We start from the raw sequence: 13048 nt of genomic DNA, 5'->3' as shown, positions 1-13048 counted from the left end.
ATGCAGTGCCAACCCAGTTGGTATAAACACGTTTGGGAAAATGTCCTCTACCATTGCTGAGTTTCTGAACCTCCCGGAACCAAAGAAATATACAGGTCACTGTTTCTGAAGGTATTTTGCTTCTTTGCTAGCAGAATCGGAGCACATATAACGGATATTAAGAAGCATGGAGGATGGAAGTCTACAACAATAGCTGAGGGTTACATCGATCAATCTATTTCTTATAAAAAGGTTATTGTTGAAAGAATAATCCCAACGGGTAGCTCTAGTGTTACAGCATCGTCCTCTTTACTTCAAGAATTGAATGTTAATGCCCATGAAATTGTCAACTCAGTTAGTTCAAATATATTACAAGGCCCTTCAACATCACAAGGAATTAATATCAGCAGTTGTTCTAATTGTGCTTTTCATATAAATGTACATAAATAATAATAATAGTGTAATCAATGTATACAATACATTTGTAACATAACTTAATTGTATCTATATCTATGGTTCAAAATAAAATTTACTTGAAAATTGAATAATTATATTGCGTTTATTGCTATTTGGTCGAAAAACAGTTTTGACACTGGTTTTAAAAATATTTTCAATACAACTTTGTAAACATCATCTTTTAATACTCTTGAAAACCAATAAAAATGTGCAACTTTTAATGACAGTTGTTCAAAAAAAATATGTTTTATCACGAAATAATTTTACAGGGTGTTTATTAAATATGCGGCAAAAATTGAGGGACTATTCTAAGGATATTTTGTCCTTTGATGAGTTTTGATTGGGTCTCTCTTAAAAATATTTGATATGTTGTCGGATTACACTTAGATAAGGGGTAAAGGATGAACAACATTTCAACATATTTATAGATACTTAACTACTAACTACTTACTACTAACTAATAAATAACATACCCGATTCGATCTTTTCATATACTTCTTTGAACATGGCTGGAATCACGTACTGTTGTTCGACTGCCTGTATTTCTTTTCTCGTCGGCCAAATATCTCTCAAAAATATCGGGGATCCATCCTTCTTTTCCCCCAAAGGTTCTGTCTGGAAGTCAATATCAACTCTACCAGCTATCGCGTACGCTATAACCAACAGGGGGCTCGCTAAATAGTTGGCGCGTGTGTTGGGATGTATACGCCCTTCGAAATTCCTATTTCCGGAAAGAACACCGCAGCAAATCAAGTCATTTTCTTCAATGGCACACACGATATTTTCATCGATTCCTCCACTATTGCCGATACAAGTCATGCAACCATAACCTGTCGAAAAATTTGTTTTGTAAATACTTCTTTTGAGATTAATGAAGTACAATATTTTGAAATGACAGAAGGGACATTAATAATAATAATGAATCTTTAATTCCCATTGACAGTTACTCGTATGGAAATCGTCCAGCCTAGGTTAGGTTAGGTCCAAAGTGGGTGGGTGGGTTTATTCGACCCTCCACCACAACCCGCAAGGGTTTATTGTGGCTCATACCTATTCACACTCGACCACATAAACCCAGCTTCTTAACGAACCCGATTAGTTTTTATGATGAGTGGTATTTCAGGTCAGAAAGATTTTCAAATTAAGAGTCGCAAGGAGTGAGCGCGTCATTCTGAAATCTAATTTAGAATTCTACGAGAAAATGATGGATTTTGGCAAAAAAAAATTATAAGGAAAGAGCTTTCCTATATGTACAGAGAATCCCGCTGAGTTAATGAATGTTTCATATTCGCGAAAAAAAAAATTTGAAACGTTAATATGGAACTTTATGAAAAAAATATTGACTCAGCGGGATTCTACATCCAAAAATAGACACATTTTGCTGAAAACATTTTTCCATATAATGTTTCATTTGGCCGGCAAATTGAAATTAAAGTATTTTGAAATTACTTATCGGAAGGTGCTGCCCCCCGATAGAATCCTAAGCTGAAAATCGTATGAAATAGCGTTGGCAACATCACACTGGAATTTGTACGGTTTGTTTACTTTTGCCTTTTCAGCAGGGTCGTAGTAACTCTGTAGTGGAATGAGGTCGAAGGAATGAGAATTCTAAAGCAGGTAGATCGATGGGATTAGGAATATTCGATCTTAAATAACTCATTAGCTTATCAAGTAGTAGTCTAGTTCACATGTCCAAAAATTACGACCAAGGTGTCATTCGATTCGTATTTTTGCCTAGAAAGTTTAAGGAAAGGTCCGAAAACGCGCCGATGAAAATTACAAAAGTTATAAACAATTAAGTGAAAAAAAAAATGGGGCTTTACTTTTTTCTTAATATCTCGGAAAATTTTCAAAATTTTGGAAATTTGAAAAAAGATTTGAAAAGATCAATGAATTTGCGTAAAAGTCCCAACTCCCGAAACTGTATCTCGATTATTTATAATTTTTACAGAGCCCTGAAAATAGAGCCAAAAGCGGGTAGTCTGGTTTCCACGCCTTTCGTCACTCTGACATAGAAACAAAATTATTTAAACATATTAAATGTAAATATTAAGGAATGAAAAAATTCATGTAATGTTGGGATACATCAATAAATAATAATCCGCAGGCAAAAAATTTTTATCCCAATTTTAACGTTAATTATAAATTTGTTAATTAATAACTTTTTCTGAATTGAAAGTTAATATATAAACCCCTATAATTATTAAACAAAAAGCCTGGCATTTTTTTCCTTTGGTGAAGTTATCCTTAATAGGCAAAAAAATAGATTACTGTTGCCAAAATAAAAAAATTGGCATTTTCTATTTTTTATTAACAATTGAAAATTATAATTTTATAAAAAATACATTACAATTTTTTTTTATTGTTTCAATATCTCATGGCTAAAAACTAATTAATATTTTTTTAAAATTTTTTACAGCTATTGTTAATAAATTTATTATAAACAAATACATTGTTTATAAGCAATTCGAATTTTTTTTTGCATTATATTAATAGAAACTAAATATTGAAATTAAGGAACCGGTTTTTTTAATCATAAGTTCTATTGTTCTTTAAGGTTTCGAAAAAAACTTTTTTTTAAATTCTTTTTTATTTGTTTATTTAAAAAAATTGTTATAAACATTTTTTTTCAATACTTTGTTCTATAATAAAATTAAATATGTTTTTTTTTAATATCACAATATTAAAAGTTTTATAAAAAATAGAATAAATAAAAAAATGTTTATAACAATTTTTTTCAAATAAACAATTAAAAAAGGATAAAAAAAGGTTTTTCGAACTCTTAAAGAACAATAGAATTTATGATTAAAAAAAAAACTGTTCCTTAATTTCAATATTTAGTTGAAAAAAACGATTGTTAATTAACAAACGCCCTTTTTAGCAACAATATTAACTTTCAATTCAGAAAAAGTTATTAATTAACAAATTTATAATTAACGTTAAAATTGGGATAAAAATTTTTTGACTGCGGATTATTGTTTATTGATGTATCCCAACATTACATGAATTTTTTCATTCCTTAATATTTACATTTAATATATTTAAATCATTTTTTTTGTTTTTATGTCAGAGTGACGAAAGGCGCGCGAAAGCCAGACTACCCGCTTTTGGCTCTATTTTCAGGGCTCTGTAAAAATTATAAATAATCGAGATACAGTTTCGGAAGTCGGGACTTTTTTTACGCAAATTCATTGATCTTCTCAAATTTTTTTCAAATCGCCCTTCCTAGTTCCTACCTGAAATGTTATGAATGAAATTTAAATACCGTTCTCCTTATGCCACATTGCCAAACTTTGTTTGCAGCAAATGCGATTCTATGTAAGAAGTGTTGGGCGTTCTAGTGCTCCGTCTCTCTCTCTCCTACTCATAAACATCAATTGACGAATCGGTCAGTACGTCTTCTCGCGATCGTTTGAGGGAAATAAGGTCCGCTCCTATTTGTTTCGATAAATTTCAAGGTTATGTCCGATTTGAATCTCGCTCGGCGTCCTTACCATTCTTAATAAATACAGAAATTAAAATTGATGTTTGCGGCTTCTCCTAAGACTGAAATCTTTAATTAAAGCACAATAATCTAACGAATGACCTACGTCATTTTCGATTGAAAGAATAGCAAGGGCTGAAAGCCGTTCTTGTGTCATCGACTTCCTCAAATATGTTTTGATAATTTTAAGCCTCGAAAAACTCCTTTCAGCAGACGCAACTGTTACAGGTGTGGTGGCAATAATTCTCAGGACTATTTCGATAGTCGGGTAAACTTCGGTTAATTTTTTTTGCTATTATGTATTTCAGCATCGAGATAATGTCGTCGTTTTCTTCATATACGTGAATAAACATACTTATACTAAAACCAATAATGATTGAGAGTAGAAGTAAGCCCAGTTGACAGCAAATCGGGGGCGTGCTTCTTAATTTTTGAGAGGGTTAAGAATGAAAGAAAAATTCTTAGTACAATTAGTTAAAATATTCATAGACATTTTTTGTTTATTTCATTAAAACTTTGCAATATCGTAATTTACCTAATCGTTGTAGTCATTAGGTGGGCCTTATGAAAACGGAGTAATAATCGTGATAATTATAGTAGGTACCAAATAAATTAATATATATATATATATATATATATATATATATATATATATATATATATATATATATATATATATATATGGGTTGCAGCAATTGATAAGTGAACTCTTTATAACTATTCTCAAGCTTTCGAGTAACTTAAACTCATCGTCAGGGGTACTAGAAAATACAAATTACAAATTTTTGATAATAGAATATAATATAAATGTAAATGAACAAATTTTCGTCTAATCTTCAACCTCAGATTCGTCACTGTTGCTACCGCTATCATCAAAGTGAATTATGATTGGTTCAATATTGTGTTCAATACGGTTGTCTACGTCCCACATTTTTTGCTCCTCTTTTAAAACATGCTGCATGCATTTCTTCCAGTCTTCTGCAGAAACAGTTCGAATAGCTTCTTGTAGGTGATGTTGCACGTCCACTAATTTAAATGTTCTGTTTTCTCGTGCCACATATCCTTTTACTTGCGCCCATATTAATTCTATTGGGTTTAATTCGCAGTGGTATGGTGGTAACCTTAAAACTGTAATTCCACGACTTGACGCCATTTCATCCACTGCGAATTTTTTATATTTGTCTGTGTGTAATTTTGTTAGCTGAAGCAGTTCTGCCTTTAAACTATCTTTGTTATATTAGATGTTCTTAATAAATAACCATTCTTGAATTGCTGCTTTTTTCCATGACTGTTTCGGTAATGGTTCTAAATGTCGACTATGGTATGGGGTATTGTCCATGACGATGACAGACCCAGGTTCCACAAGTTGAATGATGCTTTCAAACCATTTTTTAAACACCTCCGCATTCATCTCTTCATGATAGTCGCCTGTTTTCTTAGATTTAAATATTAATTCACCATTTGGTAAAAATCCACTGTCGCTTCCTATATGCGTAACTATCAGACGACTACCTTTTCCAGATGGCTGTTTTAACCCAACTGACAAACCTTCATTAAAGGCTTGTCGTGCACTTGTTATATTACCATCCTGCCATACTTTTTTGACCGTATGTCCTTGGTTAACCCATGTCTCGTCCATGAAGTACAATTTTTTTTTGAGTTTCCGAAATTCGTCAATTTTTCTTAGATAGTTTCTTCTCCATGCTATTATTTCTTGACGTTCAATGAGAATGCTTTCCCTGTCAACTTTTCCGTACGTAAATTTCATTTCGTGTACAAGTTTCCTAAAAGTTTCTTTACCCATTTTTGGGACCAATTCATGATCGCTAAGTGTCTCCAGAACTGTTTGTAGTGTGGGCAGCTCATTTCTCATTCTCATTTATCTTTGTAAGAATGTCATACCATATGACAAGTGAAACTACAAATTCGTAGGTAGTTATTTCCTTTTCTATAGAATGGGATTCACTGACCAACTGACTATCTGTTGTATTTTCTGATAATTCCTTTAAAATATCACATATATCACTTAGTTGGTATTTAACGGCCTTCACGGATGCTACCCTGCACTCCCATCTAGTTTCAGAAAGTGGTTTTAGCGATAACTATTTCACATGAACATTTAAAATAGCTCACCTCTGACTTGAGCCGGCAAACAAAGTGTACAACCTTTGTAGCAAACCAAAAAAATATTTTGCTTGGACACAAGACGATGCTGCATCTCCTAGGATGAGATTCCAGCTATGACTCCCACAAGGTAAAAAATAAGCAAGTGGGATAATTTCAAGAATACGTTTTTGGACCTCACTTTTCTCACCACGCATATTGGCACCATTATCATATCCTTGGCCTCTGCAGTTTTTCAATGATATACCTAACTGTTCTAATTCTGTGATTATATAGTTAGTCAAACTCTCAGCTGTAGGTTTTTCGACGGCTAAGAAACCAATAAAATGTTCTTCAATTTCAGCTGTATTTGTATTAAAAAATCTTATAATTGAAAGTTGCTCAACACGAGAAACGTCGCGAGTACAATGCTGCGCGAGGCCCCTCCAAGAGCGAGGCCCCGGGCAATTGCTCCGTTCGCCACCCCCTAAGGCCGCCTCTGCCTGTAAGACATCATAGTTCGTGCTTACTGTAGTCCAACAACTGTTTGGTATTGAGCTTCGAAGGGTGAATAAACGCCTTGGAGAGAGCCAATCCTGGATGATTCTGCCAGAAGTCAATAAATCTTCTTACCAACCAGGTGTTTAATCTTTGTTTCGCAAAGCCTAAAGCGATGCCATTGACATGTTCTGGGCCGATGAAGCTGCTTGCAGTACCCTTCATTGCAAGGAAGTCTGCAGTTTCATTGCCTTCCTGGCCAAGAATCCAGACCAGAGACAATCTGTTGAGTCTTCCTTTTGAGGATAGTCGTTTTTAGCAATTTTCTACCAATTTAGACATTGCTCGGTAGGTGCCAAGAGCTTCCAACGCCGCTTGACTGTCCAAGAATATTTTTATCGACTTGTGTATGAAGTTGGATTCTTCCAATCTCTCCGCATAGGTTCCTAGGTAAGTTGATATCTCTATCCTGGGTCTGCGACTGAATACACTAGCCCCTCCCTCAAGATGTGCAGTAGTTGTATAGAAATCTGTTATCAGAGAATTAAACCATTTCTCCAATAAAAAGTGTTTTAACTCTTTTTTTTAAATGTCTAACATTTTCATGTTGTTTTATGATATCTGGGAATTTGTTAAAAATTCGTGGCCCTATGTAATTGGCAGCAAAATATGCAATAGGAAAGCTATTTTCCTGGTTTTCTGGCTGTGGTCTCCTGATTTTTATTCCCAACGTTTCGTCCACTGCTGCGGTGGACATTTTCTAAGGCGATGTGGTAACGGTCACAATACCCGAGATGTGAATTAAACAATACATTTTTAATATGGGCTTTGATGAAGTCTATGAATCCGGACATGACATTGAAACCGCGATGAAACATTTTCTTATCAATTTGAACTTTGCAGTTGAATCAAATTGCTTGCAAAGAGTGACACAGCAAAATGGGGTGCAACTAAAAGGGTGGGTTACAAAAAGCATTGAAGAGGAGAGTAAAACTTTAAAAAATATGTTCAACTCGATAAAAAACCTAAACGATTGTGACAAATGGAAAAATTACAGTAATAAGAAAAAAAGCTATAAGAAATTCATAACTGAAGCAAAAAATAACCGTAACTATGAGAATATAGAGAACAGTGAAAACAAACAGAAAACCGTCTGGCAAACTGTTAATAAAGAACTAGGAAAAAATAAACATTCCAACAGGAAATCATTAAAAGTAGGAGACAAAAGAATTGATCAGCCTGAAGAAATTGCAGACTATTTTGCAGCTCACTTCAGTTATATAACACACAAGAAATTTAATGATAAATTCGGTAATGACAAGTCAGTACAATGTACATCAATACTGTAGATCATAGCTTCTACTTCACTTATGTAACCTCGGAAGAGGTTAAGGTCATATCAAGTTAAAAAAAATTGTTGGTGATGACAACATAAGTGTAAAAATTTTGAAAGCTGTTGAAGAATCCATCTGCAACGTTTTAGCTCATCTCATTAATCTGAGTTTTGAAACTTGTACTTTTCCGCAGTGTCTAAAAATCGGAAAGATAATACCCATACACAAAAAATCAGATCGTAGCAACTTAGAAAACTATAGACAAGTCACTGTCTTAAATGTTCTTTCAAAAATTTTTGAGGGGACGTATTACAATATAATAGTTCATTTTTTGGACAAGAACAGAGTTCTTTCTTCTGCCCAATATGGTTTCGTGCGGGAAGGTCGATAGAGGATGCCATGTGCGATTTCATGGGTCATGTCTATAAAGGTATTGACTCAGAATGATATGTATCCGGTATCTTCTTCGATCTTTCATGCGCCTTCGATAGTCTACAATGTTGAAGATGAAAACTGTTGTTCTGAGTATATGACGAATTATATTGGGGTGCCTCAGGGGTCCGTACCGGGGCCACTAATGTTCACCATATTTATAAACGATATGCCTGAGTTCTTATCAACAGGATCTGTCACCATATTTGCAGAAGACGATTTTTGAATTGTGAAAAACTGACTAATTGAGTTTTGACAGCTGATCCCCCAGAAACAAACTCCGTACCGAGGGAGTCGCAAAGTATGCTTTTCTGGCTGTGTGACAGTCCAAAAAATTAGAGATAGACCATATTACTGAATGATAATGAATTGGAATCACACCATTGTTTATCTTTGTTTAAATCATGCTCCACCCTAATTTTTAGTGCGTCAGTGGTTCTTCCATGCCAAAGTATAGATGTGTCAGGAAAACTTGTGCATTTGCCTTCAATCGATATATATGCCAGATCATCTATATATATTAAAATTAGCAAAGGACCAAGGACAGATCTCTGGGCTATTGATTCCTGTGCCACAATTTACCCTTCATAGGGCTCAAGGGTGTTTGAAATACCGTTTCGAAACATTAAAGATTTTCATGAACATTCTAGAATGCTCATTCATATCATCCAATATTTACTCACCTACAATGTTGAACCCGAGCTGTTCCAAAGGAGGAATAACCCCTGATTCTCTTAAATAGTAAGTAACAATCCCTGATCCTGGCGACAAACTGGTTTTAATGTACGGCAAAACGCTGAGACCGGCAGCTATTGCATTTTTGGCTAAGAGACCAGCACCAAGCATTACACTAGGGTTACTAGTATTCGTGCAAGAAGTAATAGCAGCTATAATGACACTACCATGCCTGAGTTGATACTGTCTTCCATCGTACATGAATTTAGCGACGGTATTCAGCTGAGTTTGGGGTATGCCAAATCCTTTGAAACCGATCTGAAATGGACAGAAGAAAGATATCATTGAAACAATACAACCAATGGTGTTGTTAATTGATTCATCCTTTGAAGAAGTCAATATCGACATATTTTGAGAAATATAAAAATTGAATAATGTAAACTTTCACGGCCGGGTATAACTGTATGTAGGCTCTTTTTCGGGTTTTCTGGCCGTGGTCTACATGTTTTTATGCCTGACGTTTCATCTACTGCTGCGACAGACATTTTCAAAGGGGATGTGGTAACGAGCTGGTGCTCTGGTTCTTGTTCCCGTGGTATCTAACGCATTACCTTAACGTAGTTAATGCCTTTGATACAACATTAAAAGCGTTGAGTTAATGCGTTGAATACAACAGGAACAAGAACCAGAGCACCAGCTCGGGCATTGCGACCGTTTTCAAAGGCGATATAGTAACGGTCGCAATGCCCGAGCTGGTGCTCTGGTTCTTGTTCCTGTTATATCTGACGCAGTTAATGTTGTATCAAACGCACCAACTACGTTGAGCTAATGCGTTGGATACAACAGGAACAAGAACCAGAGCACCAGTTCGGGTTATGCGACCGTTTTCAACGGAGTAGTAAGTTACACACGCAGTTTTCTTCAGAATTATTTTCAAAATTCTATGTCATTTGATACATAGCACTAATGAGAGAAGTTACGATAATGTTAAAAATTCGTGTTCCTCAAGATTCAATTTTCCACAGTTCCTCTCTTCTTGCCATTGACAGTTCCACCTAGAGTAATCCAAGACGAGGATTTGAGGACCTGGTGGAGACTGGCCCTTCACAAACTGTGCATGGGATGGCGGAAAGAGTGGGAGTCAGCTCTCATGCGGTTTTTGATGGTTCAAAATGTATTGGAAACGTCAAAAAGCTTTTAAAGTGGGTGCCCCACGTTTTTGATGATAGAAAGAAAGTGTCACGTTTCAAGGTCTCCTCTTTTTGCTTTTGCTCAACCAAAACGGTCCTTTTTTGAATCAGACTGTCAAGTGTTATGAAAAGTTGATCCTCTACGACAACAGAAGACGTTCAGGGAAGTGGTTGGACACCGACGAGTCATCCAGAAACTTCCCAAAGAAAAAAACCCACCCAAAAAATACCATGGTTATCGTATGGTGCTCAGCAGCTATTGTGGTTCACTATAACTTTCTGTAATCGGGACAACCCATCCTATTGTAAGGAAATCGAAGAAACCTACCGAAAACTGCGTCAGCAACAGCAGTCACTGGTCAACAGAAGAGGTTCGAACCTGCTCCATCGGAACGTCCACACGTTTGAATTGAGCTTCGAAGTTCTGCTTCACCCACCTTACTCCTCAGACCTCCCGCCAATCGACTACCATCTTTTTAAGCAACCTATCTCTTTCGATAAAGTTAGGCAAGTCATTCATGTACAAGAGAAAAAGAAGAGGTCCGAGTATACTCCCTTGGGACCCCTTAATACATTTTTTCGCCCTTGGAAAGTTCAATTTTAATATGGCTATGGCTGTTTCGATTTCTGATGAACGAAATCAGCCAATCATTCACCCCGCTTGTACTTGAAAGTTTCAAAATATATTTATTTGTGAACAGTATTGATTCATACAGCATAAATCAACATTCACCAACCTATCAATTTATCATGTTTGCCTCAGATATCAAATGACAAGTTGATTCTATATACACGGATTATGCTCAAGCATTTGATAAAGTTAATCACTTTCTGGTGTTTCCGAACTTCATGGAATCAATGGAAATCTTTTAAAATGGCTTCAGATTTATTTGTCAAACCGTACTAAAAGTGTCAAAATAGGCACTTTAATTTCAAAAACAATTACGTCAATTATGTTTCAAATAATCATAAAAGGTTTTCTTATTCGAAGTTCATTGTAGAAAACGCTCAGAGCAATGGAAAGTTATACTATGTTTTTATTCAACTCAGTCAACCAATTTCCAGGGCCGTAATTCAAAAAGGGAATAATTCACACAATTAATAATCGAATATTACCGAAACATCCCGAAATATAAAATTGAATTTAATTTCATGGATATATTCTGAGAGCCCACATAAAGTGTGGACAGATTTTCAATATGTCTGCGAATAAAGAAGATATAGGCAAAAAAATTATTTGGGATTTTTTTTGTTTTTCCTGTATATCTCCAGAACTAAAAGAGCTACATTCGATTTCTTCATATCATTGAATAGGTCTCTGAAATACACAACTTTACCACAATTTAACCGACACTCTATCTCTTATCGTTTACTAGATTCCCAAGTACAGAAACGAATTTGAATAGCCCTGTATATTAAAAAGCAGTGGACCGAGGACTGTCCCTTGTGGCACCCCGTATTCCATTGTTTTGCTTGAGCTCATTGACTCTCCAATCATGACTTCATAGTGTCTATTTTTTAGGCAGTTTCCGAAGAGTTCATATGCGATTCCACGAAATCCAAAAGTTTTTAATGACAGACAGTATTGAATTACTTTGGCTAGGTCGACGAAAATGGCTTTTACATCATAATAATACACCTGTTCACTCGTCATTGCTTGTTCGTAATTTTTTGGCCAAAAACAAACACCACAGTTATGCCTCAGCCATCATATTCACCAGATTCGGCCCTCTGCGACTTTTTTCCAAGACTGAAGAAGACGGCGTTTTGCGACGACTGGGGAGATAAAAACCGAGACGCTGGGGGAGCTCGAGGACATCTATTACTGTATTACACTTTATTTTTTGAACAGAGTAGTCCATTTTAAAAGTTGAGATTGCCACCACTTTAGCTTGAAAGGGTGCAGGTTAAAAATTAAACAGTGCGTAAAAGCCAAATGGAGTAATTACAATATTTCGGTTACATTACATATTTTAACAAAATCCCGAAACACGTCAAATTTGAATTATAATTCAACGAAAAAATGCTACCCCTACCTTCAACCCCCGTCGAATGACAGGTACAACCCCCAATTTTTCAAACAGGAAGTATAGGCTTGTGATATATCGTTTGAAAGGTCTCCTTATTCTCTATTCAAATATATTATTGCTTTCAAGTTTATTGCAACAATTGAGATAAAATAAATTAAAATTATTAAAATACACTCAAAACTTATTGAAATCTATTCAAAACTCATTTCATGTTGAGGTATTATGGCTTGTTTATGGTGTGTGATGTAATATCTCGGTACCTGATAAAAATCTAAAGTGTATAAAAGCCAAATGGAATAAATTCATAATTTCATATTTAGATAGTATCCTTTAAAAAAACTGTAAATAATTTCCGTGGCAACGGTAATTTTTATCATAAAATAACCTCAGATAAAAATTGTAGATCATAAAATTCTCTACAAAAAATTTATCAATATTTTTTTTAGAGCCACCGTTTCTGAGATACGATCGTGTTGTGTGGGATAGTGAAGGAACATTTAGCATTATTTTAGATGAATACGTTCAGTATGTACGTAGACATTTTGGTGCCAGAATTACGGTCGTATTTGATGGCTATGATGATTGCACGATAAATATTAAAGCTACAGAACGTCGTCGAACTTTAGCAACATCTTCATCTTCCGATATTCTATTTGATGAACTTATGACAGTTCCTACCAGTCAACAGAAATTTCTTGCAAATACTCACAAAAAATCTCGGTTCATTTCAATGTTGAAGGATAAGTTTATTGGCGAAAATATATTGGTTAAACAGGCTAATAACGATGCCGACGTACTGATTATTGAAACAGCTATAGAGCAATTTAATTTGACAAATACAACTATCGTTGTTGGTGAATATGTAGA

At 35.0% G+C, this 13048-nt stretch overlaps 1 protein-coding gene across 1 annotated transcript in view; it reads right to left on the bottom strand.

Annotated features, from left to right (window-relative positions):
• LOC111503605 (cytoplasmic aconitate hydratase) overlaps window positions 1–13048 on the bottom strand; it is a 78742-nt gene that overhangs the window by 21724 nt on the left and 43970 nt on the right. The window contains exons 10-11 of the mRNA XM_023157955.2: window positions 8970–9279; window positions 909–1265 (exon numbers count right to left, since the gene is read on the bottom strand). Coding sequence (XP_023013723.2) covers window positions 909–1265; window positions 8970–9279 — 667 coding nt within the window. The remainder of the gene's footprint in view (window positions 1–908; window positions 1266–8969; window positions 9280–13048) is intronic.

This window comes from Leptinotarsa decemlineata, unplaced genomic scaffold (genome assembly GCF_025532065.1).
Source record: "Leptinotarsa decemlineata unplaced genomic scaffold, Ldec_3_MD MMD2_tig00026374_RagTag_RagTag, whole genome shotgun sequence".
Classification (NCBI taxonomy): Eukaryota; Metazoa; Arthropoda; class Insecta; order Coleoptera; family Chrysomelidae; genus Leptinotarsa; species Leptinotarsa decemlineata.
Note: the sequence above shows the minus strand (reverse complement) of the source record. Positions and strands in the feature narration are given on the sequence as shown.